The sequence below is a fragment of the Pseudonaja textilis genome, chromosome 7 (genome assembly GCF_049901715.1).
Source record: "Pseudonaja textilis isolate UNSWEBS1 chromosome 7, rPseTex1.2, whole genome shotgun sequence".
Taxonomy (NCBI): domain Eukaryota; kingdom Metazoa; phylum Chordata; class Lepidosauria; order Squamata; family Elapidae; genus Pseudonaja; species Pseudonaja textilis.
This window is the reverse complement of record NC_141996.1, coordinates 37,909,741-37,927,618: the sequence shown is the minus strand read 5'-3', so window position 1 is coordinate 37,927,618 and position 17,878 is coordinate 37,909,741. Positions and strand designations below refer to the sequence as shown.

The window sequence follows — 17,878 nt, the reverse complement described above, 5'->3', positions numbered from 1 at the left end:
TGTGGGCAGGGCTTAGCTGGTGGGCGTGGCTTGGTGGTCATGTTATTGGCTATGTGTGGCCAACTCAATATCACTCACATCGAGGGATGCATCTCCTCGCCTGGCCTCCCATGACTGTGGAGATGCTGCAACAGTCGTAAATGTGAAAAATGGTCATAAGTCACTTTTTTCAGTGCCACTGTAACTTTGAATGATCACTCCACATAAGCAAAGTACCAGCAAAGGAAGGGAAAAAAACTCCAGAGAAGTTCCTGAGACAGGAAGTCTAGTCCTGCCAAGAATGTAATAAGGGTTAACGGAGAGGCAGTTTCTGTAAGCAACATCAGATTGTTTCCTTCCTGCCTTCCTTACAGGATTAGGCCAGTAATTTCTTCCAACAACTGGTTCTCCGAATTGCTTAGAATGTTAACCACTGCTTCTAGCGAATAGGTGCGAACTGGTAGAATCCCACCCCTGAGTATAAACCTAAGCTTTTTAGCATAGTCTTTGTATGGTAAAATATTTGCAGAAGAAGGTCAATTGTTTCTGATGAATGAATGAGTGAATTAATTGGATCTCGTTAAATCAGCGTTGTTCCCTTGAAAATTATAATACAAATGTTTACCATCTACATGTTTATTGTATTCTTTGATCTTGTTTATTTATTTTATCCATTATCATCTTTTACCTCCCTTAACCTTATCCTCATCAAGATTGTTTAACATAATATCATCCACTTGCATCATATATCCAAACTATGTGGCTTCTGTTTGCTGATTATCACTTCAAGGAAGTTATTTGGTTCTGGATGGGTTCTCTTGTTCAATAGTCTTGCTGTTATTTTCAGCAAGAATCTGTGCATCCATAGTTTGAAGATGTGTCCTTCTATTGTTCTTTCTCAATGTCCTGTTTTCACAATCATGCATGTTTTAAGTATTCAGATAGCTGCCATTTTAAAAATATGCATAGTCTTCAGGTTCTTATCTAAATTTGTAGCTAGCTTGCTTTCTAGAATTAATCTAGTATCCTGTGCAGTAATGCTAACTAGCATGCTTAAGTTCACTAACTTTTATTTTCTTAATATTTAACATTAAACAGGATTTTTCATGTTTACTTTCCTAATGAAACCTTATTGTGGCCAACAGTGTTTTTATCAATATGTTAGTGGTGTCCTATTTTGATTTCAGCCATAATGTCTTCAAATCCTGCAGACTGAGAATGTATTGTTGTATATTTTATACAGGTAATTGAAAGAGAAAACATTGCCCAGAAGTCAACTTATGAGTGAAGACTATGCAATGTACTTGAGCCGAAGTTTATGTGGCATTCAGACAAACAGTTATCATCAGGTAGATACAAATAAACAACATCTACATGTCATTTGAAAAAGACAATAAAAAAACAAAAAAGAAAAAAAAGAAAAAGACCAAAACACATCCTCACCAGCAATCAATACTCAAATAAGCAGGGATTAATGTCAGGTTTAATACCAGATCAACAATCAAGCAGTAGCAATATTCCAATCAAGGAACTACCGTCTCAGACAAACAATCAAACAGTGAAGATTTTGACAGTTTTGCTGTACTGTTGTCTGTGGACATCCCCACTAAATGCAAACATGGGATAAAATGAGCCTAGTTTGTTCTCAGTCTTTTAAGTGGCCACAAATTACTAAATTGGGACAAAAGTGGCATTTGATCACAAAGCAAGGAAGCATCGAGAAATGTTCCACCTTTTGCATTTGAGCATTCAAGAAGGGACAGGAAAGAAGAATGAAGAGGAAAGGAAAAAGAAGAAAAGGAAGGAAGGAGATTATAATGAGAGAGAGGGAGGTAGAGTCTGAGGAAAGTCCTGCCTTTGCACTTGGCTACCAGCAGCCCTGCTGTCCTTTCACCATCTCCTTGTCCCCTCCTCCTGACTTCTCCTGGTATTCTCTCATCCTATCTCTGAGGATGCTTTGGTTACAAAGCTGGTCTCCTTGTATGGAGAAAGAATAGTCTCCCTCTGACCCACACACTTTGTCCTCCCGCACACACCAACCTGACCAAGGAAAGTGAGCATGGCCACACAAACTGGCCACACCCACCCCATCCATGGCCTCCTAGGTCAATCACAACCTTGATGTCAACCATAATCTTGATGCAGCCCTCAATGAAATCAAATTTGAAACCCCTGGTTTAAATTGTGATATTCAGAAGTCAGGTTTTTCCCAAAATCCATTTCCTTATCTTGAGATACCTGCTGTTCTTTTGCTTTATGTCATCTGCTTTATTTTTCCCTGCTATTTTAAAACAAATTTCCTCAGTTATTTTCATTCATTCATTTATTTATTTTATATATTTATATGCCAAACAAATCTCACAATTCCCAAATGCCCCAAAACTTCCAAGGATACTTTACTTACAGAATGTGAGTAGATCTGGAAAATTCTGAACAAATACATTCATCTTTATATAACAGAAAAGCTACATTCTATTAGTTCTGAGCAAAAACAGAATTTTATCAGTCAGCACAACTCTGATTTACGTATAGAAAAAAGAATCTAGCCTGATTGACCTTGAGACTTTATATTTGTACTGATGCCAAATGGATTGTTCTTGTATAATGACAAATGAACCTAGAATATGTTTTCTATTTCAGAAATCTTACAGCTCTATCTATCTTTGTCTATCAGTTCCACCTGACTTATCATAAGGATATGCTTGTCACTGCTTTGCTTTGCACCAGAAGATTTTTTACACTAGGTCTTGCTTCACTGTCATTCAGACAGACGAGGCCCAGTAATGATCTGTACTAACCACCACCCCATTATGATGGAGCCAAGCCATACAGAACCATGGATATTCTGGGTTTCCACTGAGCAGATGAGGGGATTTTCTTTTCCATTCAGAGTGGAATTTTTGACAGGAGTATTATTCATATCCGGTTTTTTATCTGTAGAAATAAAAATACATACAGTGAATATACAAGATCAAGTGACTGAACCATGAAGCTGAATGAAGAAGTTGCCTCAGATCACGGGCAATTCTGCAGCATGCTGGAGTGTTATTAAATTGGACCTAACTTGTTTTGTTTTTATTCTATTATTATTTTGTCTCTCTCTCTGGTAGGTAAGGAAAGAAGTATATGTTGGTTTTCTACAATGTGGTATGCCAAGATAGGTGATTTTAAGTACCATGAAGCATGGTTTATATCTTGAGGAATAACTGTATTATACTGTGTCTCAAGAAAATATGTAACTCTGGTATTTATCTAATGACAAGGCAATTACAAACATTATCAGTATGGAAGGGCTAAGGGAAATGAAAAAGTCTAAAATGCTTGTAAAATGCCTGATCAACAAGATTAGGATTTGCTCACTATCACTACAGACGTGATTCACTTTCCATCCTATTCTTCTCCCCATCCCCAAAAAACTCCATTAAAATAATGATTCTAGTCTAATCCAAAGGTAAGGAACTTGGGATCCTCAGGAATGGTGGGATTGTAGCTCTCAAATCCTTCACCATTGAACATGCCTGCCAAGACTCATAGGAATGAATTCGAGCAAATCTGGGGAGCTGGTGAAGTTGTGTATATATAGAACCAGTTTGATTTAGTGGTGAAGGTACCAGACTAGAAAAAAGGAGATCATGAGTTTAAGTTTCACCTTGGCCATGAAGTTAACTGGATGACTTTGGGCCAGTCACTCTGGCCAGTGACTGTTTCAGCTCATAGTGGTGTTGTTGTGAGTTAAATGGTGGGGGGGAGGTATATTGGATATTTTCGCCATCTTGTGTTATTTATAAAAATAATGCAAGAGGTGTGTGTGTGTGTGTGTGTGTATTTAATTTATGGAACAAATAGAAATGCATTGGTATAAAATAGTTGCTTTGTTTTCACACAGTAAAAGTATCAAGTAAAAAGAAGAATATATTCCCATCAAAGGTATATTTCCAAATGCATTTTCCCATCAACTCTCCAGTGTATTCGGAGGAAAGGCATCTATAATTCTAACTGCTACAGCTAATTGCTGCTTTGAACTAATTGTTTACCTTCCCCAAATTATCAACATATTGAATAATGCAGAACAGAACTCCTGCTAAAATGTTTTACATTGAGAAATACTGTACTTGTTAATCTTTTTATAGGTAAAGTCAGGGGTGGGATTCAAATTCCTTGACAACCAGTTCTGTGGGCATGGCCTAATTTGTGGGTGTGGCTTGGTGGTCATGTGACTGGGTGGGTGTGGCTTGCTAACTAAGGAGGTGGCTTGGTGGTCACATGACTGGCTGCGCATGGCTTGTATTTAAATATTATAAATATTTATGTAAATATTGAATTTTTTATTTAAAAAAAGAATAACTTTTACCCAAAATCAGGCAAAGCGGATGATTTGCTTGCAAAATCACAGATTCACTCATAGATCTACCTTTCTACAATCTGCTGCCTGAACCTGCACTGAAAAATAGAAGCTTCAGTCCTAAGGAAGGTTCAGCTCTACTCTCAGGCCACTTCTCCCCCAGCCCCCAACCCCCTGAATACCACCCCTGACTGGGTCTCAGGGAAGCCTCCTGGGTGAAGGCAAAGCAGTACAACAACCATTTAGATTAGCTAGAAAGCAAGAAATCTGACAGGAGGGGAGGGGAGAGGCCAACCGGTGGCATGATTTGCCGGTTCTCCAAGCTGCACAGAATCATAACAACCAGTTCTCTCTCTATATATATTTTTAAACAAGTTTTTATTCCTCTCTCTATTTATAGCTTCCTTTCGCCCTTTGAATTTCTGCTGACTCTTTTCCCCTTTTTTAATTTTTTGGATATTCCCCTTTTTATTTAATTTCTTAAATCTCCTGTATTTATTTCCAACTCTTTTCTTCTTTTTTTCAAGAGTTCTTGGTTCTCAATGATCACTAAAGATGGCCTCTTCTATGATTTGCTCTACCTCCTCTTCTGCTTTAAAATAAATTTTAAAGCAAAGCCCAGCGATTCACCTCGTTCTTGTAGTGTTTCTTTCATTTTTCTGAGTTCCACTTTTAATGCCAGAAGAGAAATTGCCATTTTACAACTTTCTGATTCGCAATTTAATCCAAATAGTATCTTTAAAGTTTATTTCTAACAGTCAACTTTTCTTCCTCTCAAGTTTTTAAGTCTCTGCTAATCCAGTACCAAATTCATGTCAGAATCACCAACTAATCCAAAAGCAAACTCTTCCTAATGCTTTCTTTGTTACAATGTTTCAATTTTTCAAAGTTCTTGCTTTATTGTATCAATTTCCATGCAATTTCAAGAAACAAGAGTTTTTTAAAAGAAAAACAAGTTGAGTTTAAATGAGATGGCACTCTTTATTATGCTAAGTCTTCACCCCCCCTTTTCTTTTTTCTTCTCTATTATTCAGAGCTTTTTAAACCACAATTTTCCAACAAGAAAAAGATAAAATCCCATTGATATTAAATTTCCTCTTTAACAGTCTATATTTCAGCTTTATTAGTGCCAATATAAAATCAAAGTATACTTATCCAAGTTGATTATATAGTTCCTTCTCCAGCTTCTACCTTTTGTGGTTTCGAAGCCCTGACGCTATCAAAAGCAATTCACACCTTTTTTTTTCTTTCTCTTCACCGCTTAGATCCTTTCTTAAAGATTCTTTGAAATGTTAATCCTGAGGGTATCTTCCATTTTATTATATCATCCCGTTCCTCCTGCTATTCACTTCCCTGCACAATCTTATTCCAGTCTAATCTTCCCCTTCAGGGTGGCCCTTTTAGACTACCATTTCAGGTGTCTTCGGGAGGGAGCAATTGCCAAGCCGGGGAGGGGATTTGTGACTCCCCTCTACCCAGGTGATGGTCTCCCCTTCCTCCACCACCCCATGAGGTAGCTTCTGCCCTGAATCCAAAGGATTGGGGCTCTCCGATACCAAAGCACGAACCAAAGCCATGCACGACCGTGATCAGCGGTCTGTCTTTGGGAAAGCTCAAAACAGGAAGTCCACAACCAGTTCTTTAGAACTGGTCCAAACTGGTAGAATCCCACTTCTGGGTAAAGTGGAACTTTAAACTGTGCTGTTTCAATTCACAAATGTTTCAGGCTTCAATTGAGCCTGAATCTAATGTAAGTTGTAACTCTATTTTAAGTTGCAGTCTTTATAACAAAGTTCAAAGTCCATAATTGCATAAACTGAGTGTGATTGAAAAAGGAAACGGAATAGAAATATTTAGAAATCTAATAACTCTTATCCAGAAAACTGTAAAATACACTAAATGCACAAAATTGATATCATGCTACATGGATGTCATAATTTTATGGCAGAAGTCATTCAGGAGAACTCATATTTCAGTACTACAGTATTAAATTGTAAAACAAAAGCAATTGTTTTGGCTAGGTCTCCCTTTTACCTGGGTGTAAAATTTGATATAGAAGTCATCAAATTTGATGCAAAGATGTAGAAGCGATGGTGTGTTATGGTTTCATAACCATCATGGGCTGAAATTTGATATCATTTTCCTTTACTTAGTGTCACAGCAAAACTGACTAAGGAACATGTGAACAGGGCATGGAATATCTCAGCTCTAGCAAATTGAACAATGAAATAGAAGATAACACCACACATTCATTTTCCATTATTTCAGTCACTTGCTTGAGTTATATGAATGTGCTTCAGAAATACCCAGAGACCATTCCTCTTCTTCCTAGACTGATTTTTTTAAATATCTGAGCAAAACAATGAACTTGTATGTAAGGTTTACTTTTCTCTGTCATCATTTTTTAAGATAAACCAAACCAAATCCCACTGAGTAGCTGATCAGGTAGAGAGGTCTGATGAATTGCATGTTCATTTATTACCTAAAGTTTTTTAAAATCTGGTTTTGGAAAACTCAGAACCATAAAATAAACTTTCAATGTTTGCAGGAGACATAAAAAAATTCTCCCACGGATTATTTACTAGCTGCTGTTTTTATAAAATGCCAAAAACATGAGTTTAAGAAAACCTTACCAAGGCGTTTAATGGTCAGTGATACTGTATTTGTCTGTTTCTGGACAATATCTTTCCAAGTTCCATCAGGGTCTTGAATCCACTCCACTGCTTCCCAGTACAGTTTCCCTTGATCTGAATGTTGAAGTTTGATGATGGAAAATTTATATTCCGTATCCCCAATTTTCACTAGCCTGATATTTCCTGCGTTGAACCGCTCAGTGTAGGAAGGACCTGGAAGCAGAACGTTATCTTTGGACAGGGAAAGAATCTTCTGGGCATTTCTGTCCTTTCCTTCTGGTATTACATACCAAGCCACAGAAATGTGGGTATGTTGTGCTGTTGCCACCAATACTTGACAAATAAGATCCAAAGAATCGCCTTCATTTTGCATGAAAACCTGTGACTTCATGGTGACAGAGAGTGTGTCTGGAATTACTAAACAGAAAGAAAAGACCAATTGCAATTTTAAATTCTTCAGACAGAAATCCCTTTTTGTAGAGGGGATTGTGGTGTACTAGTCAAAGACTATGATAACAATATATTAATCTTGAAGGGGTTGTGAACTTGGATTCAAACAAGACTAGGATGAAGAACAGTAAAATACTAGCATGCTAATACACGGTACTTCTGGCCGTCGTGTTTTCTGAAAGGATGGATGGGAAACAATCAACAGTTAAAGGTATACTTTGTTTAATGAGAAAAGGAGGAAGAAGCAAAATGAACTTTACAAGATATATGATTGGAAGTTTGTTTCTAAGTAGTAAAACAAGAGAGAATGGAGACCAAAACCCAAGTGACCATTCCATCCAACTTCTCATTGCCCAATTGTAGGATATAAATTTACATTTCAAATCCTGCCATTTGCCAGTATTGATTAAATGATGCTTTACGAGCTCAAAAAATGGTGGCTGCTTTTCCCTTGGAAGCTTTCTCTAAATTATATTTTTTACTTCTTCTCTTTTTGCAGTTTCCTTAGTCTCTGTTCCGTTTTAAAAATTTTCAAATCCCTTTCAACTCTCTTACATTTCCCCCACTAATTCTAACTCAAGAGCACTAAAGGTAAAACATATCTCTATATTTTTCTTTCAGACTTCCAATAATTTTCATCTCTAAACATAAACTCATGTGACAACATCACTTAGCAACAGAAATCCCAGAAATCGTCATTGCCATTGTTAACTAAATTCCACTGAGCATTAGGCAATTCCCTGCTTGGTCACTCCCAAACCTGAGTCTCATTAAAGTAAGGGATTGCCTTCTCTTGAATTATCCTCATCCTGCTATATCACTCCCATTTCTGTACTTTTGACTCCCTGCACAGTAGCACTCTTCAGCAGCATTGGCACTGGAGGCTGAAGTAGAGGCCCAAGGCCTTCAGCAGTTTTAGCTGGCTGCCAAGGTCCCCAGAATCTGCCACCACTCCTGAGGAGTGCCATCTCAAACCCCACTCTTCAACTGTGGTACTGGGGCTGAAATAGGGGCTGGGAATGGTACAGCTAGCTGACATGGCTGAAGGACCCAATTCTTTACTTTAATTCCAGTGTCACCAGTGCTGCTACTGGAACCCACTGTGCAGGTGGCCAAAAGGATACAAAGGGAGCAGTGGTGGGATTCAAAATTTCTTTTACTACCAGTTCTGTGGGTGTGGCTTGGTGAGCATGGCAGGGGAAGGATACTGTAAAATCTCCAGTCAGAGATGGTATTTGCCGGTTCTCTGAACTACTCAAAATTTCCGCTACCGGTTCTCCAGAACTGATCAGAACCTGCTGAATACCATCTCTGAAATGGAGTCACATAGGCAGGTGGCAGAGTTGAAGAGCCCCTGCAGTCATAAATTAAACAGGATGCCAAGTCTGAATTAGTTATGGTATTTGTATCCCACTTTTATTATTTCTACAATAACGCAAGGCAGCGAACATCTCCAAGATACCTTTTCCCATTTTCCTTACAACAAGAATCCTGTGAATCCTTTGGCTGGCCCAAAGTCACTCAGCTGGCTTTCATAACTAAGGGAGGACTTGGACTCATAGTCTCCTGCTTTCTAGTCTGTTGCCGTGATCACTTAGACCAAACTGGCTCTTTCTGATCATTTGATCACAGGAATATTGCAAAGGCCATGATTTCAGGTATGGAATGTAAGAACCATTTGTCAGCGCTGCTGGAACTTGGAATGGTCACTGGACAAATAGTCATTCAGTGAGGACTACATGTACAATCACTGAAGTATATAGTACAATACATTGTTGTATGCTGTAATTTTCAAATGCTATTTTGAGAAGCTGTTTTCATGAGATAACTGAGCTCTTCAGGTATTGTGCAGTTGCAATGTGTTTTTTTTTCTTTTTTTCCCATTCAATTGAATCTGATTCTTGGAGACTATCTGCCTAAGTCCTTGCAGTTTTCTTAGGAAGAATTTGCAAAAGGGGTTTTCCACTGCCTTTTTTTTTAGGGCGGAGACAAAAAGGTGATTAGCTCAGTTGACTTTGTATCCAAGGCAGCCCTGGAACTCACAGTTTCCTAATTTCTATCTTGATGCTTTAACCTCTCACCAAACAGACTATCTCTGGCAAAGATATTAGGCCTGTACAAAAAAAGCCACATCCAAATTAAGTCACATCCAAATTCCAGTGCAAGTTCTGAATAATTGTGGAGGAGATTTTGGGCTAATGCTTCCACCATATGTGTGACCATGGCTTCTTGGGAAAAGGCTAAGATTGAAGTCCTTGATCAATTTCAATGAAGCACAATCAATCATTCCAAATCTATGACCAAGGTACCCACACATCCTTTCTGTTCCTAAGTACAGTTAAAACAAAATTAATTATTTAGTTTTGTCTGAAAATTACAGGATCCAATTAAAAGCTGACTTTCATCAGTTCATCACTAAGAAGATTTAATCTAGCCAGGTAGCTAAAGGATTCCACAAATAGTATTATAATGGATATGGAATTAATTAATACTACAAGTATAAAGTTAACATCAAAGTGGAATCAATTATCTAATTTGTTCTGAAAATTTACAATTGTGTATTGTTATGTAGTAGAACAACTTATGATCACTAAGCTGAACCTAGATAAGCACGTATAGTGTCTCACAAGTAGTTTTGTACATTTCACTCTCCATGCAGAATAGAAAAAAAATCTAGTAGAGTAAATCAAACATCTGACATGAAAATTTATATAGGGTTATAAGTGAATAGGCACCCCATACTTTATCATACCTGAGACATTTGTTTTAGCACTGTAAGTCCCAAGATAAACATCTTCTGTGTTGGGTGTGTGACATTCATATACACCTGCATCACTATCCTTGAGGTTCATGATGTGCAGGAAAACAGAATCTTCCTTGATCTTTTCAATGTAGATTTCCCCACTTTCAACACGCTCGGAGTAGACTTTATAAGAGAATCTGCTGTCTCCAGTGCTGATGATCTTCATCTCTCTCTGTGGAGCTGATAGCTTATAAGTGGACCACTCAAAATTCGGCTTCTCTGATTTTTGGTAGCCACTGACATTACACCCAATAGTGATGTGTGTCCCTCTTACTCGATAAAGAGGTCCCTTTTGAATAGACACCATTCGGTCTCCCACATACAGGTCTATGAACAAATTATTAAAAGATAGTAGAATTAGTCCAATTTATTACATTAAAATATTCAAAAAAGACACTGTCCATGAAGTGGTAGATGAGAGCAGGGCAGTTTAAATGTTCCAACAACTATCATTAGATGGTGGTAATGTAATGCAAATTAGAACATTTGTGTGACATTCAAAAAACTTGCATTAGAATTCACAAATGCTATGAATTCTGCTTTAGTTTTATTAAATAATTCCTATTATTTTGATATACTTATATTGAGTTTTAACTTTGTTCCATATATTCAGTCTGTTTCTTCCTGTGCATAGTCAGGCAACATTTTAGCTTTTGAAATATGATGTTATCATATTTCTAATCAGTAGTAAGATATACTGAAATGATTTAAAAATTTATAATAATTTAATAAAAGCTAATGTTCTAGATACCTTTAATTATTACAAAAGACAATGCATAGTCATCTTTCTATAATCCAGCCAAGTACTTCTCTGCTTTAACTAATTTTGTAAAAAATTAATTTTAATTCAGAAAAAAAGAAAGTGAATTAAAACGAAGTACTGTATATCATTTAGGAGACTTATATATAATGCTGAATAAGAAATGTGACATTCTCATTAATATTGATCAAGATTGGTTTTATTTCCAAGAAAATAAAAATATGTTAGTTATTTCTGGCCTTTAATAGGATGAAAAGATGGAATTCTTTATCCTGTTATATTGTTTAAACCAGAGCTCAAAACTGTTTCACGATAAATGGACTCCGGTTTGAGCTTCTTTGGAGACAGACTGAAACCGCATCTCTGTGTGGTTTCGATCCGTGCTCGCCACTGGAGCGCCCCGAGCTAGCTGGTTTTGGGGCTAAGCCACCCTGTAGAGGTGGTGAAGAAGGGGGAAACTGCCTGCAGGGTTGAGGAGAGCCGCATCTCTCCTCCCCAGCTGGCCATTACTCCCTTTCCCGAAGGCGGTTGTAGTGGTGGTCAGAAATAGCCACCACAAAGAAGAACTCGACTGGAAAAGAATGTGCAGGAGGAAGATAAGACATGAAAGTTTTGGTTGACTGGGTCAAACAGCAAAAGCAACAAGTAAGGTACCCTGGAATTGAAACTATTAAAAAAAACAATAACATTGTTTCCTAAGAAGATTTCTAAGCTGTGAAGGAGATAGAAAAGGGAATGGGTTTGTTTGTTTTTCCTCCTCTTCCTATGCTGACAGCTGTGCGACTTAAGCAAGAAATTGGAAAAAAATCCACTTTGACATTAATAGGCATTTAACGCTGAAAATAAAAAGTCAAAGGGATAATAAAGATTTCTGGATAATTAAAATCTTTTGAAAACAGGAAAGGAGAGAAAAAGAATAAAAGGGCAGGTTCTGGAAGGGAGGAGACTGCCTGGAATTAAAAAGAACTTACAGCAAAATCTCAACAAGACTTCCAAAAGATACATCTTAACTGAAACATCGCAACAAAATAGTAAAACCCCAGGAAGAGAAAGTGAAAAAGGAAATAAGAAAAAACAGCTTGGGAGTATTTTGATTACTTGTTGATCTCTGGATTCTTGGTTATTGCATTTGAATGACTAAAATCAATCGAGTGGTTGTTTAAAACTGTTTAAAATGGCTCCACTTTTAGAAGAACTGAAAATGGAACTTAAAAAGTACAAAGAAGATGCACAAGAAGGGAGAGGTTCTTTTGGCTTCATATTTCAGTTTTTAGAAATGGAGATTTGGAACTATGAGAAACAATAAGAAATGTCTGCAGAACAAGAAGATTGGGACAAAGAAGAAGCCATCTTTAATGAACAAGTAATCTTAGGTGGGGGAAAAAAAGGAAAGTGGGGGAAAGAGGATGGAAAGGTTAAGATTGGGGAAAAACAAAAAAGAATAGAGTGAAAAATAAGTATAAAATCAGAAAGCAACAGAAGAGGGAAATGCAGAAGAGAGAATTAGAAGTAGGGAGACAAGGGGGTAAAAAGGGGAGGGAGCAGAAGAGAGGGAAGAAAGAAAGGAAAAGAAGTTATAAAGGACAGAAACAAAATATAGAGAAACAGGGCCTATTTAGAGATAATGGGTGAAAATCTAATGGAAAAAAGGATTCTGCAAAGGTATTATATGGTATTATATAAGGTATTATGTATTATATTGAAGGTCATAACCTTAAGGTATATATTGAAGTTTAAATAAGAGTTGAATAGATATAATTAAAAGATATAAAGATGTCATACTCCAATTAGTAACTACAGGAGAAAATTTGTTTAATGAGAGATAATATGAAATTAAAACAGAACAGACAAAAGTATAAATATAATGATTTGAATTGAGATGAGATAATCAAAATAAAGTTGAGAAAATTAAAAGAGGGGAAAAACTATATAGAAAATGTAGAATAGTATAAGATATGGAATAGAACACAAAAATGAGCATGAAATTGAGTTTGTGTCTGTATAAAGAAGTTCAGCCGGGACCATGCTATTTTCAAAAAAGATGTTTTACTTGTATTTTGTGTGTGTGAAAACCCAAATAAAACTTTATTTTAAAAAAAAGCTGTTTCACGATAAAGTGCTTCACTCCTATAACACAGATGAGTTCAATATAAACACTTGATTTGTTTAATATTAAATCATAGCTATCACAATTGGCATTTTGAGATATGTTATGGAACCAGCTGCACATCTTGTGTAGTCAGATATCCTGACTTGAGAAGATTAGTTGTTTTAACCTATGGAAAGTGATTCCTTTGGCAGCTAGAAGGTATGTAGATACAAGAAGATACCATAGTATGTACAAGACAACTCTTTACTTAGTCCCCTTCTATGATCTTTTGGAACTCAAAAGAGCCCTAGCTACTCTGCTTTTGAATAATATTACAGGACTTGCCACCCAATAATAAGCACAGTTCCTGTCATTTGATAATAATACCCAATTAGTGTGGTGGCACATAATAAGGCTTATAGTAACTAAACATAGCTGAAGCCACTTTCTTTTAGTTTGCTGGGTAGGATTTATTCTTAGATCTAGGTTTAGGGCTGACTGATTTTTTATAGTCAATGTTTCTTTCAAGTAAAGCTTTTTAAAATGTATATTATTTCTTTTGACTTACCTTCTCTCATATCATTTAATACTTTTGATTTTATATTTAGGATTGTTATGTTTGTTTTGTCATTTTATTAAACATTATTAAACCATCCAAATAACTTGTATAAGTTGCTGGAAGCTATTCTCACATTACATATCTTTGATTTATCCCACCTTTTTAATTGCAATTTAATATAATTTAATTTAAGTACTAGAAAAACACACATCTTCTATAAAAAAAATTATAAATGATATATACAGCTATAGGTCCTGAACCAGTTTGTTGTGTTTCAAGAATTCATTCTGATCTTGCCACTAAGTATACATTGTGTTTTCTGGTTATATTGATGTGGAAAACATGAAAAACTCTAGTATAAATCCTAAAGTAAAATAACACCCCTCCTATCGTTAATAAAAAAGAAAAAACACTCTGATCCCACCTTCATGTACTTCTCTTATCCTCTCATGAGGATCAGCATCTTCAAAAACCTCTTTTGGTTAGTATTAATTTAAGAAAAGAAGACACAAAAGCAATAATCAGAAAGGAACAGGATTCATTAAATCTTTACAGCATGGACTCATCCTGATAGCACACACACATAAGCTACTATGGACAAATATAGTGATAAGGAATAGTGGTGACTGCAACTTTTCTAAAATTGTGACATAATTAAAAACATCTTTCTAAATGCTATCCAACTGGTCCTAAATGTAGAAAGACCTCTGTAAGTTAAGAACATTATCAATTCTTAGGATCATTAAATGGAACTTTTATAGACAGATGTGATATTCCCTGAATATCAAACAGTGGAGGTTTGGTAGCTTATAGATGAATACCCAAAGATATCCAGTTGGCTAATACTGGAAAATATTTACATTGGCAAGAAATAGCAAACTTGAACTTAGACTTCTATAAAAAGAAACCACCTCCATGAAACTCACCAAGCAGCAACAGGAGCACAGCTGACAAATACAGAAGAGGCCCCATTAATACCAAGGTCAGTCTTCCTTCTTCTACAAGAAACATATGTACCTTTAATTGCTGAGATCGGGCAATGAGCTTTGCCTAATAGTGATGAGGAAACTACCACTTCTTTTTTGTGGTTTCCAAGTTTCACAGTGGAGAAACCTGTGAAAAGTTTCTCATAAATACTTAAGAGGCCACAGATAGCAACTTGCAGACCAATACAACAGTGGTTTATTAAAAAGGCAATGTTGTTGAATCTGAGCTCTCACAATAGTCTCCGGATTTTTGTATTCTCAGGATAGGTAGTCCTTGACTTATGACCAGAATTGAACCCAAAATGTATGTTGCAAAGTGAGACATCTGTTAAGTGAGTTTGGCTTCATTTTACAACCTTTCTTGTCACAGTTGTTAAGTGAATCACTGCACTTGTTAATTAGTAACACAGTTATTAAGTGAATCTGGCTCCTCCATTTATTTTGCTCATCGGAAGACTGGAAAAGGTGATCACTTGACCTTGGGACACTGCAACTGTCATAAATATGAGCCAGTTGCTAAGCACCTGAAGCACCATGTGACTGTGGGGATGCTGCAATGGACCTCATTGTCAAAATCAGTCATAAGTCACTTTTTTCAGTGCCATTGTAACTTTGAATGGATTGTTGTAAATTGAAGACTGCTAGTAATTTGAAGAATTTTTTCTTCTTCCACTCAATGCTGTATTATAATTGCTGAAATATGTGATATGAAAACTAAACACTAAAACTTCACAGAAAAATAGGCTTTCAGAATAGAAGCTATCCAATATGTTTGTGCTTTCATTTACCTTAATATTTTCTTAATGCTTCTTAGTTCTTTCTGGATAACTTCAATCCTTATTCAAATCTTAGTTTTCCTTCACAGTTATGATAATGATGGTACAACACAGAGCCCACATTGTTCTTTTTCTTCTTCGTGAAAAGAATAACATGGAGAGAAATGCTCATATTTTTCCAATAATACAATGCAAAGCAATTAATTTGCAATTATCAAAAAATATCCAATGTTTATTTCAAGTAAGTGGAAATCATGTATACACACCATGACATTATAGAAAACAGTCAATACATCAACTGGTAATTCAAAAGCCCTGTGATTACCCAGAAATAGTTCTATAAAATGGGAGCACTGAGTAATGAGCACAATTAGACATCTTGCTTATTTTTTTTTCTTTGAAGAATTAGGTATCCTTACCTGGCACAGTTACGCTCCAGGTTTAAACTTCTGGTGCTAAATCCATCTAGCTGCTAATGAATGTCAAAATAAATCTTTTATTTTATTTTATTTTATTTATTTTGTCAAAAGCTTACAATCCAATAGACATAAGAATAAACATAAGTTTAAATATAAGAAATAGGAACTAATAATTGGGGACAATAGGACAGGGATGGTAGGCACGATTGTGCGCTTATGCACACACCTTACAGAATTCTTAGGAATGGGGTGAGGTCAAAGAGGTTAGTTTGAGGGAAAAGGAGTGGGGGTTTGAGCAGGTGACAACAGAATCAGGTAGTGAGTTCCAGACATTGACCACTCTGTTGCTGAAATCGTACTTCCTGCAATCAAGTTTGGAGTGGTTTACATTAAATTTATATCTGTTGCGTGCTCTTGTGTTGTTGTGGTTAAAACTGAAATATTCATTAACTGGTAAGATGTTGTCACATACGATTTTATTTACTATGCTTAAGTCCAATCTTAGCCAGCGTAGTTCAAGGTTGTCTAAAGCCTAGAATCTCAAGTCTGGTGAGATTATAATTATCTTACATAATTATATAATAGATATCCCCATAATCTTACATGGAAACAATGGGAGGGTCATAGCTAATTGTTGATAACATATTTTCCTTACATGAAGTTCTGTAGATCAATTCCAGAGAGCTCTATCTTTAAAGAATTAAGCATTGGGAAAGAAGTTTCGTTTAAATCCTGAAAATCTGCAGGGAATCAGAGTAGATGTTATAAAAGATTATTTAAGAACGTAGGAAAAGAACTATTGGATAAGGACAAAGAAATTCTATATCACATAGGGCTGGTTAGCTGCATAAAGGTAGTCCTTGACTTATGACCACGATTGAGCCCAAAATTTCTGTTGCTAAGAGAGACATTTGTTAAGTGAATTTTGCCTCATTTTATGATCTTTCTTGCCACAGTTAAGAGAATCACTGCAGTTGTTAAGGACATGATAGTTAAGTGAATCAGGCTTCCCTATTGACTTTGTTTATCTATACATAACACGCTTTTGAACTGCTAGGTGGGCAGAAGTTGAGGTAAGTGACGGGAACTCACCTTGCTACACTCTGCTAGGACTCAAATCGCTTGAGCAAAGACCATCCCCGGTATCATTAAGCCACTGGGCCACCACACCTCCTGCTTCCTAATTACTTTGCTTGTCAGAATCCAACCGAAGAAGTTGCAAATTGCAATCAGATCATTATGGGGATGCTGCAATGACTAAGTATAAGGATCACTCATTAACCACTCATCATAGGTTTGAATAGTACTGAAGAAATGATTGTTAAATGAGGACCACCTGTACTTTTCGGGATGAGAAAGCTATTACACTTCATCTCTATTTCAAATTAATAATGAAAATCTTCACCAGCCTCACCGCAGATCTCAGATGGGAGAAACATTTTATTTCTTATGATCAAAAAGTCCAGGAAAATTACAAGTATGAACAAGACGTCACCAGTTTTAATCTTGACTTAGTCAGGATTCTAGAACAATTTTTATAGCATAGGCTATTCCATTGTACTTCTCCACTTACACAGAATCAAAACTACTGTTCCATGCAGAGTCCTTTAGTCAGGCAAGGAGTCTTAACAGAGGAGTGGAGAGCCTGCGCTGTAGTATCTATTATCTCATTAGAGTCCATGTTCCACAAATAGGCTGTGGATTCAATTAACTTTTATGGCTGTATACATTTCTCAACTGACCTCTTATTTGATAAGCTTTTGGACTCTTGCTGAAAGAACAGTAACATCAAAGTATAGAATAGCATAAGGGGGTCCTTTGCATGTATGTATGTGTGTGTGTATGTATGTATGTATACACACATACACAGAGAAAGAGAGGGAGAGGGAGGGAGAGTGGAAGAGAGAGATGACATTTATATTCTACATGGTGAATACATATGAGATTGAGGAAAATAATCACTCTTTTCTATGTACTATAGGGCATACAGTGGTAATCAGTGGAGCTGAAATTGCAACAATGGACAGTCATATTATGACTTTCTGGGAACTGAATGCTGCTTTTGTGTTAGTTTAACAAGCA

The 17,878-nt window shown here is 36.4% G+C and overlaps 1 protein-coding gene across 1 annotated transcript; it reads right to left on the bottom strand.

Annotated features, from left to right (window-relative positions):
* Window positions 1–746: 746 nt before the first annotated feature.
* On the bottom strand, window positions 747–14,654 carry CD101 (CD101 molecule). The gene is made up of 4 exons (XM_026700701.2): window positions 14,542–14,654; window positions 10,157–10,534; window positions 6,955–7,371; window positions 747–2,913 (listed from the first exon to the last, which is right to left on the bottom strand). Exons 1-4 carry the CDS (start codon window positions 14,624–14,626, stop codon window positions 2,738–2,740), a joined length of 1,056 nt encoding a protein of 351 aa, XP_026556486.1. The 5' UTR covers window positions 14,627–14,654; the 3' UTR covers window positions 747–2,737.
* Window positions 14,655–17,878: the final 3,224 nt, after the last annotated feature.